At 43.8% G+C, this 11,587-nt stretch overlaps 1 protein-coding gene across 2 annotated transcripts; it reads left to right on the top strand.

Moving 5' to 3' along the window:
• Positions 1-399: 399 nt before the first annotated feature.
• Positions 400-5,713, top strand: lrrc4.2 (leucine rich repeat containing 4.2). 2 transcript variants are annotated; one of them, XM_076732854.1, is made up of 3 exons: positions 485-1,689; positions 1,777-1,903; positions 2,054-5,713. In XM_076732854.1, the coding sequence occupies exon 3, from the start codon at positions 2,175-2,177 to the stop codon at positions 4,173-4,175; it is 2,001 nt and encodes a 666-aa protein (XP_076588969.1). In that variant the 5' UTR covers positions 485-1,689; positions 1,777-1,903; positions 2,054-2,174; the 3' UTR covers positions 4,176-5,713. The 2 variants fall into 2 exon arrangements, with proteins under 2 accessions (XP_076588968.1, XP_076588969.1); XM_076732853.1 differs by having other exon boundaries at positions 400-1,903.
• The last annotated feature ends 5,874 nt before the right edge of the window (positions 5,714-11,587 follow it).

The raw sequence follows: 11,587 nt of genomic DNA, 5'->3' as shown, positions 1-11,587 counted from the left end.
TTACAAGAGATGAGGAATAGCAGCAAGCCGCATCTCCACTGGAAAACACTGGCACACTGCTGCGCTCACGATACAGAGAGAGACAGAACACAAAACCACTCTGGAGTTGGAGTAGAGTCTGACCTCTTGTCTCTGTATGATACATTGGAATGGGAGGCTTTCAATTTTAACGATAGGTTGGGGGGTGGCGGTGTGTAGAAAGACAGCAACAGAGAGGGGAAGACTGGCACAGGTAAAGTGATCAAGAGAGTGAGAGTACAGAAAGAAGGCGAGGGACAGAACACGTGAGAAACAGACAGAAAGAGAGAGAGAGAGGAAAAGAGAGTTACAGTGAGGGGTGGGAGAAGGAGGGATACGGGAGGAGGGGAGGTTGAATGTGTTAATACACAGGAACACTGCATCAAACCAATGCACTGCTCTGAGGCTGGCTGAGCAGCTGAGAGGAGTGCGTCAGCAGTACATTCACGTTCCCACTGAAGGACAAAGGGAGGGGGCAGAGCGAGCATCTTTGCTGCCTGCAACACCGACACGGAGGGGGGAATAGAGAAAAGAGAGAGATTGGAGAATAAACAAGAAGAGGAGATGTGGATTAGAATGCTGCTCCTGCTGCTTCTGTGACGGTGGGCTGCCTGTTTGAGTGCTCGCGTGCCTCCTCCTCTCCATCTCTCTCTCTCTCACACACACTCTCTCCTTCGCGCACTCTATCTTTCTCTTGCTCTTGATCTGTCACTGGCTCTCTCTCTCCTTCTCACAATCTCTCTCTTCTGTCTCTCTTTTCCTCTCTCTCTCCCTCTCTCTCTCTCTCTGTTCTACTCTGGCTACTGCAGTAGTCAACCAGCCAGCCGCAAGTCTGACAGCCACACACATGGCTAACTGCCACAACTTACTACCTCAGCCCTGGAGAAAAACTAACAAATAAGCAAGCAGAGGAACACTGCAGGAGACAGCCTAGGGGACAAACAGCGAGTGGAGAGAAGAATCTTTAATACCTTTCTCTGTTTTTGGATACAGATACGGAGCCCACTTCCACACACATCCTCCCAGCGTCATCCTCTCTCTTTTCTCTCATTGCAGAAGAGGACAAGAGTGCTCTCTCTCTCTCTCTCTCTCTTCCGACAGCCTTTTGCGAAGCTCCAACAGTGCAGCGCATCCCCTTCTCCACCCCCCACCCAGCGCCACCATCTCTCCCACCACCCCCAACTCCCCCCTCCCCCCAGGAGGAATAGACGGATTACTGCTAACTGTGCACACGGCAGCCTGCAGCTGCTCTGACCAGGGCCAGCCCAACATTGGGAGGAAGCAAGAGGAACACAGAGGAGGAGAGGAGAGGGGGATGACTGTGCCGGGAGTTCTTTAGCCTTTTTCCGTCTCTCAGTCTCTGTCACAACGGGGCTAATCAGCGACCGAGTAGCCCTTGGCAAAGTCACAGTGAGGGAGGTCTCTCCACCAAACAGGCGACCAGCCGACAAGCCAACACATGTATCAGGAGCCGACAGAACTGGGGATTTTTATTTATTTTAGTTGGTCACCACTTCTCTCTTCCTCTGTCGCGTTTTACTGCGTTATGGATCATTGTGATTTATCCACAGTGGAGCTGCATTTTGGAGTCTGCAGCCTGGCAGGGGGGCAGTTAGTGGGGGCAGAAGGGATCCAGGCACCTGCCAAGCCTTCATGGCCTTACCTCTGCCTGTGAGTGCTTTTCATGCTGTTCTCAGTCTTTAATACCAGGAGCCATTTTGTACCCTTGACTAATAGAGGGCCACCTCACTTTTTCAGAAAGGGAAAACAAGAAAACATCAATCTCATGTCTTTCCATGGAAGGGAATTATAAATGAACATGATGCATGACTGTTGCTTTTAACATTTGGAAAGAGGCAAAAAGGACCACTTCCAAACTAATGAGGTACGTCACTGACACTGTTATTCAACCTTTTTCTTGCATTGCTGCACTGCTTTTCCTCTGCTATTTCTCTTGTATTAATCTCTCTCACTCTGTCTCCCTCACGGTCCTCTTTTTTTCCCTTCTCTCTCTCACACACCAATTTTGATGTAGCATCTCCCTGCACTGTCGATGGAACTTGGGAGCCTTGAGTTGCTCCAGCCAGGCTAGGGTGGTCTGTCCTCTGGTGTGTGCCGTCTCCCCCCGCCATGCAGAATAATGAGCCCTCCACACCATGAGTCCTCTGGGCCAGGTTAGTGTGCAGCCTACCTGGAACGCAGCCCTGCTTGCCGTGCTCTCCCTCATGGTGCCTGCTCTCAGTATGTGCCAGTCCACAGGCCCTGCGTTGGGCTCGGCTAACCCACAGAACTGTCCAGGTGTGTGCTCCTGCACTAACCAGCTCAACAAGGTGGTGTGTACCCGCCGAGGGCTGATTAGGGTTCCTCCGAACATCCCAGCCAACACCAGGTACCTGAACCTGATGGAAAACAGCATAGAGACCATTCAGGCAGATACCTTCAGGCACCTGCATCACCTGGAGGTTCTGCAGTTGGGCAGAAATGCTATCAGACAGATTGAAGTGGGGGCCTTCAATGGCCTGACCAGTCTCAATACTCTGGAGCTGTTCGACAACAGACTGACTGTCATACCCAGTGGAGCTTTTGAGTACCTGTCAAAGTTGAGAGAGTTGTGGCTCAGAAACAATCCCATTGAGAGCATCCCCTCTTATGCCTTCAACCGTGTCCCCTCCCTCATGAGACTGGACCTGGGAGAACTGAGGAAGTTGGAGTACATCTCTGATGGGGCATTCGAGGGCCTTCAAAACCTCAAGTACCTCAACTTGGGGATGTGCAACCTGCGGGAGTTTCCCCATCTTTCTCCACTGTTGGGATTGGAGGAACTAGAAATATCAGAGAATGTTTTCCCAGAACTGAAGCCTGGAGCCTTCCGTGGGCTTAAGAATTTACGTAAACTGTGGATTATGAACTCTGCCATCACTACCATTGAGAGGAACGCATTTGATGACATTACAGCCTTGGTGGAGCTAAACTTAGCCCATAATAACCTGTCATCCCTCCCTCATAACCTCTTCACCCCTCTACAGTACCTGGTGGAGTTACACCTGCATCACAACCCTTGGCGATGTGACTGTGATGTAGTGTGGCTCTCCTGGTGGCTTAGAGAATACATTCCCACAAATTCCACCTGCTGTGGACGCTGCCACACCCCCGCCCACATGAGAGGACGATACCTCGTGGAAGTTGATCAGACCACCTTTCAGTGTTCGGCACCATTCATACTCGATGCGCCTAGAGATCTGAACATCTCGGCTGCGAGGGTGGCAGAACTGAAGTGTCGCACAGCTGCCATGAGCTCAGTCCGATGGCTTCTCCCCAATGGGACTGTATTGACCCATGGCTCAGCTCATCCACGGATATCTGTCCTTAATGACGGGACACTCAACTTCTCCAATGTTCTCCCATCAGACACGGGGGTCTACACCTGCATGGTGAGCAACATGGCAGGAAATTCCAATGCTTCAGCCTACCTAAATGTCAGCAATGCCGAACTCAACACGTCTAATCTGTCCTATTTTACCACCGTAACAGTGGAAGTTTTGGAGCCCACAGTGGAGGAGACCCCTAAACCCAAGCCAACTGTCCCTGCCTCACCCTCTGTGTTTCAGCCCGTCTTCATCTCCACACCTACTGTGCTGTTCGAAAACACTCAGACTCCAAGGCAGGTGTCAGTCCCCACTGCCAGAGTCCCTAGTGGGCCAGCCGCCAGCCTGGATGAGGTGATGAAAACCACCAAAATCATCATTGGCTGTTTTGTTGCTGTTACCTTGCTGGCAGCTGCCATGTTGATAGCATTCTATAAGTTGCGTAAGCGGCATCAACAGAGGAGCACTGTGGCAGCAGCCAGGACCATAGAAATCATACAGATGGAGGAAGAGGTTCCTCCTGTTCCACCACCCACCTCCGGATCTAGTGGCTCTGATGACACAGGGTTGGTACTGCCTACATTAGTGGAACACAACAGCAACACCTTTAAGCCTGGGTATGTGTCCTCCTCCTCCTCATCCCGCCAAGGGGGCTACGGAGCCCACTGGACCCAGAACAACTCTCTTCATCGCTCAGTGAGACAGCATCACAGCCACATCAGCACCATTGCTGATCCCTACGTCATTAAGACTACTCACGGCAAGGAGAAGGTTCAAGAGACCCAAATCTGAGTAATGCTCCCTATGGATCTATCTCTGACTCTGCCCCAACCTCTCCTCTCCACCCATCTGCTCACCAGTCCATGCAATAGAATGCACAAAGAACAAAACGGTAACTTTCTTTTGTACAGAAGTGCAAAACAGAGACAGTTTTTTGTTTCTTGTACATGCCTATACATAAGTATATAAATATGAAAAAATACAAATATATATAAATGAATCTACCATCAGGCAGTGGTGAGACATGCAGATTATATTAGAAAAGAAAGTAATTTGAAACTATTTTCTAATAACTGGTGACTTCTATTTAAAAAAAAAGACAAAGATACTGAATTGCTTTTGTGACTGATAATAGAAGGTGGTACTGTCTACTGTAGGAAAAGAGGCATTTAGTTTGTTTTATTGACCATATTTAGGATGCAGTAAAAAACTCTTTATACAGGCACCAGTTTCTAAATACAGCCCCAATGTAAGCTCCAGTTCTTACTGTGCCAAATATTATATGCAATAAAATGGTATTTCCAGACTTAGGAACACAAAAAGACACACAAGCAAAATCTAGATAGATAGAAACATTTGTCCAAGGATAGCAGCGTAATGGCACAGATAGAATGTGCTGTTCAGTAGCTATCAGCCAAATGCTTTTGGACTGCAGTGAATTTCTGCAGCTAAGGTTTAACCCTCTGTTTGCTGGAGCTAAGCTGCATTTATTTGACCGTGCCAGTGCTTCTTAGTTGTAGCGTATCTAAACATGTTAATTTAGTATGCACATGATTCCCCACTGGTTTAACTGGCAAAGATGAAGTGCAGGCTAATAACAGTTGTTGCAAATACTTTGTTCTGTTATTGGTTGCATTTTGTATTATTTCTTTTCCCTTAGGTTTTACATGCTTCTTAATGGCTTGTGTAGTGTTTAGGGCTAATTTAGTAATGCATTACAGCAGTTGCCTGACTTGTCTCTGCAAGGGCTCATTCCGATGCTAATTTTTCAAAGGAACAGACATGTGGTGCAGTGATACAGGGCTTTGCTGACCGTTCTGCTTTTGGAGAGAAAAAAACAGAGGATTGAAGTGAAACAACATGAATGTCTGATACTGGGGCTTTTCCATGGACTACATTGAAACATGACTTTCTTTTTCTTTTTCTTTACACAGTTTATTTTGAGCAACACTATTTTTATGGAGAGACAAAGGAGGCTATGAAAAATAAAAACCTTTGGTTTGTATTTCTCTAATCAGAAACACTTTCATCTGATGTTTTTTCTTCTCTCTGAATATATTTCCATTTGTGTGTAAGTTGTTCAATCGTAAAGGCTGGAGGCAGTATTGTAAATCGTATCCTACCCCAAACGCCCCATCTTACGGTCCTATGCATTTACTTAGTGTCTGCATGAATGGGTCTTTAAGTAACTGGTGTACAATGCTGCATTATACCCCACAGTGGGGCTCTATGCAGGTCAGATAGGCTGTTGGTCTTTGATGCCTCAGCTTAGTTTTTAACATTGATTTCTCAGTGACTGTGAAGGGGAAAAATACATGTATCCCACAGTTCTACAGTTTGTGGGTTTCTTTTCCTTTCATGCTTATGTGCAGGTTTTAGTTCCTATCTGACTCTGACATTCATCAAGTAAAAAAAAAAAAAAAAGAAGAAGAAGAAAAAAACAAAGATATTTCGTCTTTTTAATGAGAAGAAAAACAGTTGTGGCTGGTTCATCATGATATGAGGTACAACACGAGCCTACTTCAGCAAAGCAAGTACTTTGAGAATGCAATCTAAATATATCAAAATATATCACCTAACAATGGGAAAGCAGACTGATTTTGATTATCTTTATTATCTATTTTTTGCAGTTGCTGTATGTGTCAATGTATTTCTGACGCATTGTCTTGACGTCATGCAGTTAAAAGGTCAGCTGCCATGAATAAGTGTGCCTAGTCTCTGTGGTGACTGAACCACCTTACCAATGACCTTACAGTATACTACAGCTATCTGTGTTTTTTTGTTCTGATTTCAACAAATGCTATTCAACCCTGCAGGTTACTGGTCATTTAAAAGGTTTATGTTGCAATACATAAGTGCCCCTGCCGAGGCTATTTGGGGATAAGAAGGAAATTACAGTATGACCCCTGTGATAATTATGGAGCATGGTGAATTGTCAGGAATCCCACGACTTCATTTAAAACCCCCGGGCTGGACTTACTGTACCATCAAGAGACGGTTAATAATGTGCTGTGAGGCACTGGTTGAAAATTATGTTACCACATGTATATATATGTGCATATTTTCTGTGACATTCACAATAAGATGACTGCATTACAGTAGACACTCTTCTGGTGCAGTAAAACAAAACAGGGGCATCCATTATGTAACAGTCTGGAATACAGGTTGAGTGGGAGTCAGTTTTCTCAGAAGTTTGTTTTAATGTTTGAAAATTATTCAAAAAGGATGGACTGTACATATAAACAAAATAAGATACGTAAGATATTGCAGACATAAAGGAAACACCTCCAATGATATTTTCATTTTGGAGGTTTCCTCAGCTCTGAATGGATGGATGGAGAGGTGCTAGTATTTTCTGCCAGCACACCTGGCAGTGTGTGAGTACAGGTGGGCCTCAACAAGCAGATGGAACTCCCATGACTTGTCAAGTGTTTCTTAATTTTCTTCAACATGTGAGCGCAATACACTGCTGAATATTCAATCACTGTCAGAATGTGATGGCTGCTCTGCTTTGACAAAACAGAATGTTCTTGGTTGTTACAGTATGTGTGGGTTGAAAAAGAGCAGACTCTTATTATTTCCTCAGCGCAGCGTGGCTCTGGCCATGCTAGCTGCTTCATAAGAGTCTACTGGCTGTTTGTAAAGCCTTTTAATGTGCCTGATAACCAGCCACATACAGGCGCACTGACAACTACTTCCTTTCGTCTTTTTTCTTCCTCCTCCTCTTCAGTGTTAAAAGCAAAAGGGGAGGCAGGTCTGGAATTAACATAATACTATCAACCATTCAGTCGATTCAAGTTTGCTGCACCAGTGTCGAGGGTGAAGAGGCTGAGAGCTGGAGTGGAATAGCCATTGTGTTAACCGCTGAAAACAAGGGCCCAGACAATAGTCCTCCCCTGACAACAGCACTAGAGTTCATGTGAATCTTTTCTCTGGGGTGGCTGCTGTCTTATCTCCAGCAGCTGAGTCAGTCATATGCGGCTGTATGTTGCCTTGTTGCAAATGAGCTGTGAAGATATCTTGTCATAACTGCTGCCGTCTCCCTTTCTCTGTCCTTTCCTTTTTATCACTCGCTAATTGACTTAAAATCATTGACTGAAACCCCCTCAATATAACACGGATAGGTTGTGTTTTAAGGCAGCCTCTCACTCTCTCCCTCTCTCACTTTCTCATGTTATCTGTTTGGCACAGCCACTGTCACATATTTGTGTAGTCTTTTGGAGCATGCTCACTAATGCCCACCTTTTTTCCCCCTCCAATTGATTTTCAGCCAATGGGCTACTGATAAAGATTTACCCAAAGACGTGATGCATCTTTTTGAAGTACGCAGTGTGTCAGAGGCTCATGCTATCCATATTGGCAGGGGATGGAGGAGGTGAAAAGAATGGCTAAACTGCCACTATATAGTTTGTCTCACTCGAGATAGATAGGATCTGCAGAGACAACATGAAAGGGGCCAGGATAAGGCTCTATGGCCGGCATTCTATGAGGTTAAGGGTTTGCTGGGAACAAGTCCTTGAGCCTCAAGATCCATATCTGTTAATGAAGTCCCCCAGCAGTAAGAGGTGTTGGTCAGGTGGCAGGCCACAGCAATTCTGTCACAGTTTCTCCACTGACTGATGCCTTTTTGTGCCCACAAAAGGATTGTAAGAAATGATCCATGGTCCTCTTAGGAGTGAGAAATGGCCTAGACTCAATTCTCATCCCTCTCTCAACGCTTGATTAGTCAGCTTACACCTGACTGCACTCTTTTACCATAGCGCTATACTTTTGCTTGGCCTCAGCCTTCACTCACACTCTTAAATGTCTACCAACCTAAATTTCCAAGTTTCTACAACAAATGATAAATACAAATTTTTATAACAGGAATTAAGAGGGCTCATTCTGTTCGGTTACAAAATGGCCCTGGAATTTGAGCCACCCATAAAAGACAGTTGAAACAAAATAAACCTAGATTTGTTTGACAAGAAAAATGGAATGTGAACACACTGAAAATGTGAATTTTGAAGACATTAATAAGGTTGAATCAAAGACAGTTTTACAGTCTCTGTTGTATTGTTTTTCAAGTACTGGCCCTTGGTTTTTGGGTTGAGTTAAAACAAGACAGCAAAGACAGTGGGATTAGTGGGAGAGAAGAGCCAAATGTTAGTCTGTCACACAAATCAACATACACACACAAACACACACAAAATCTACAAATAGTCTACCTAAATAATTACCAGTGCTAACCAGTCTGATTTTCAGTCGTCAGTGCTTCATAGCTTTTTCTATTTTACCACTGATGCAATTTTCCAAACACTTCCTCGACATAATTAACAAAGAAAATACTGTATGCACATTAAGTTAGAAAACAAACAAAGAGTTTTTTTGTCTAATTACACTGCAAAACAATTCTTTGAATTACTTCAGCAAAATATGGAAGGAAGGAGAAACAGACTTTTATATTTTGTGAGTCACAGCTTGCCGTCAGTTCCTCGATGTGGCTGTGTGCACCAGGTGAGGTGAGTGACCTTATCCCCCCCCCCCCCCAAAAAAAAATGATGCTGTCAGATTATGATTCCTTTGAGAGTATGAACAAATTATGGCTGATGCCTAGTTTCTGTCACACACTGGAGAAGGTATGAGACTGGCCTCACTTTATTTTAATAGGGAAGGACGTTCAGTTCAAGCCACTCACCTCTGCCCTGATTCACTGCAGGATAAAACATAAACATGCACAGCCCTGGCACACACACATATTATGTATGCATGTCCACAAAACAGGAGATATATATATATATATATATATATATAGAGAGAGAGAGAGAGAGAGAGAAAGATAGGTATATAGATATATAGATATACACAATATAAAATATGACACTATCGTTATGCTTCCTGAAAGCAGACACACAGTCTCTGTGTACTGCTGTACAGTATATGTCAGTGTCATTGTAATGTAGGCCAGTATGCTCTCTTTGGACCAGTGCAGCTCTGGATAAGGGGTGGCAGCTGGAAGTTGTTCCTGGAGGTCTCTTTCTCTATCAGTCAGTCTGTCTGTCCGTCTGTCTCTAACTTGTGTGTGTGTGAGTGTGAGTGAGAAAGAGAGTGTCCTCCATGGCAGTGACAGCCATTGTTCTGTTATTTTAACCTCTCCCACTCACTGTTGGGGAGGTTAAAGCAGAGCGCATGCATGAACACATGCTGAGAGACAAACAAAAACAACAAAATAAAGGAAAGAATCCGAAAAGAAACATGGATGCACAAAGAACAGACCACACTAAGTGCTGCAGTGGATGCGGTACAGAGCTTTAATTAAATGTAATTTTTCATTTTTAGTGATTATCATATCCCTGTACATGGGGTTCACACAGGAACAGAGACACCTTTGCAATCCAGTGCTGAGGCTCTGTAATAAATTCTTCTTTGTGAAGTTTAAAGAACCCTGAAAACCCATTTTCTTAATCACCCTCTGAACAAAAGTGATGTAGTGCTACATGAAAACACCATTATCTGACAAAGTTAAAATCGTTCTGGTTATTTCATTTCAGTGAGATTTCTCGAAGTGTTGAACTCTTTTTCATTTAGGACTAAGGACTTCCCCCCTCCTTTTTTTTTTTTTTTTTTTGGTTAACTTAAAATTCGGTTCTTGCTTCGTCAGAGCTTTTTAACGGCAGAGAGAAATTCTTGCGATTTTAGACCAAGTTTCAGGTGCATACAGTATGCAGTTTTGAAACTTCAGTGTGGAGCACCGTTGTATTGGACTGTATTACATAAAACAAGTGTTGGTGGTATTTTCTTTATTCCCTTCAGTTTCCACTATGTACTTTGCGCAATGTTTATGTTAGACTTTATTTCTTTCAGTGAAGGAAACACGACTACAGTAAATACAAATACAGCAGATCTTCAAACATCACAAAAACATCACACTCTATCATTCACGTACCTGGCACCAATCTCCTTGTCTCAGAGTGAGCAAGATGGGTGACTCACCACTAACCAACCCAGACATATTGCAGGAGTGTGAGAGAGAGAGACAGAGACAGACAATTCAGTGAAATTTCAAACAGTACATAGAGACTTTGTGAGCTGCATCAAGCCAATGAGCCATTCAAATAATGTCTATTTGAGCTCATAGCAGGTTCATCAACAGACTCGCTGTCAAATCTCCACAGCTCAGTGGCAGCTTTGGCAGTAGCATAGATTCAGTTGGCTTTTTTCTTTAAACTTGACTTCCGTCTCTTTTCTCTTTCACTCGATTGACCCTGCCAATAACATCCAAGGCCTCGCGGTTGCTATGGTTTCCCTGGATTCCAGTGCAATGGTGATTGGCTGTTGAGGAAATTGTGGTAGACATGGGGCTGTGTGAATAGGGAGCTTACTGTGACCCTGACAGAATGTACTGTATTCATATTTACTTTGAGGACCTTGGTTAGACAGCCACTCCAAATAGAGCTCAATGGGCCTATTCACTGGCTGGTATGTGTTGAGATCAGGCTGTGGCAGATAGGCGAGAGTGATGTGAAAAAGGAAAAAGTAATCATTTATGCTGTTTAACAAATCACACAAAGCAGAGCTGTGATGACAGTTCATTGTTATGAGGCAATTTGATGAAACAATTTATCAAGTTTATCAGGTTTCACGATTTAATAAAATATTACCACTTGTCTTCAAAGGAACTTCCACCATAAAACACCATGATGGTACAAATGCAGCAGTACCCACTTTATTCTTTCTGTATGGTGGTAGAGCATTCCTGTTTACGCAGGTGAGGGGCCAAGCATAGAAGACATAAAATATATTTACAGATCACTTATGAGACAAAACAACAACTACGTGTGCTTGTAAAAATTGACTTTTTGTGCATCAAAGCATGAGAATTTCTTAGTAGACTACAAGCTAAAGAGGAAAACAAAGACTGTTAACACAACCAAAAGTTGACTGCAACAAGTTCTATGTGTTTTTCTGGACGCTGTCAAATGGCATTCAGTGAAATATCCGAAATCAGTTGTATATAAGGCACATTAGGTGAACCTGAATACATGGCATCATTAAACTAGACAGCTGTTGTGCTCTTTGCTAATGTAAAATGAAAGTCAGTAGTGAACTGTGCTGAATGACATGACACCAAACCCTATGAGAATTAAAGTGAGGAAGCATTTTTCACTTGGAGTGATAGGTCCAAAAATCATGGATGAAGGTAAGGCTGTTTACTGACTTTAGTA

This window comes from Chaetodon auriga, chromosome 6 (genome assembly GCF_051107435.1).
Source record: "Chaetodon auriga isolate fChaAug3 chromosome 6, fChaAug3.hap1, whole genome shotgun sequence".
Classification (NCBI taxonomy): Eukaryota; Metazoa; Chordata; class Actinopteri; order Chaetodontiformes; family Chaetodontidae; genus Chaetodon; species Chaetodon auriga.
Note: the sequence above shows the minus strand (reverse complement) of the source record. Positions and strands in the feature narration are given on the sequence as shown.

What these genes read in the sequence shown, in the direction of transcription:
- lrrc4.2 (XM_076732853.1), top strand. Translation starts at nt 2,175, where the DNA reads ATGAGTCCTCTGGGCCAGGTTAGTGTGCAGCCTACCTGGAACGCAGCC.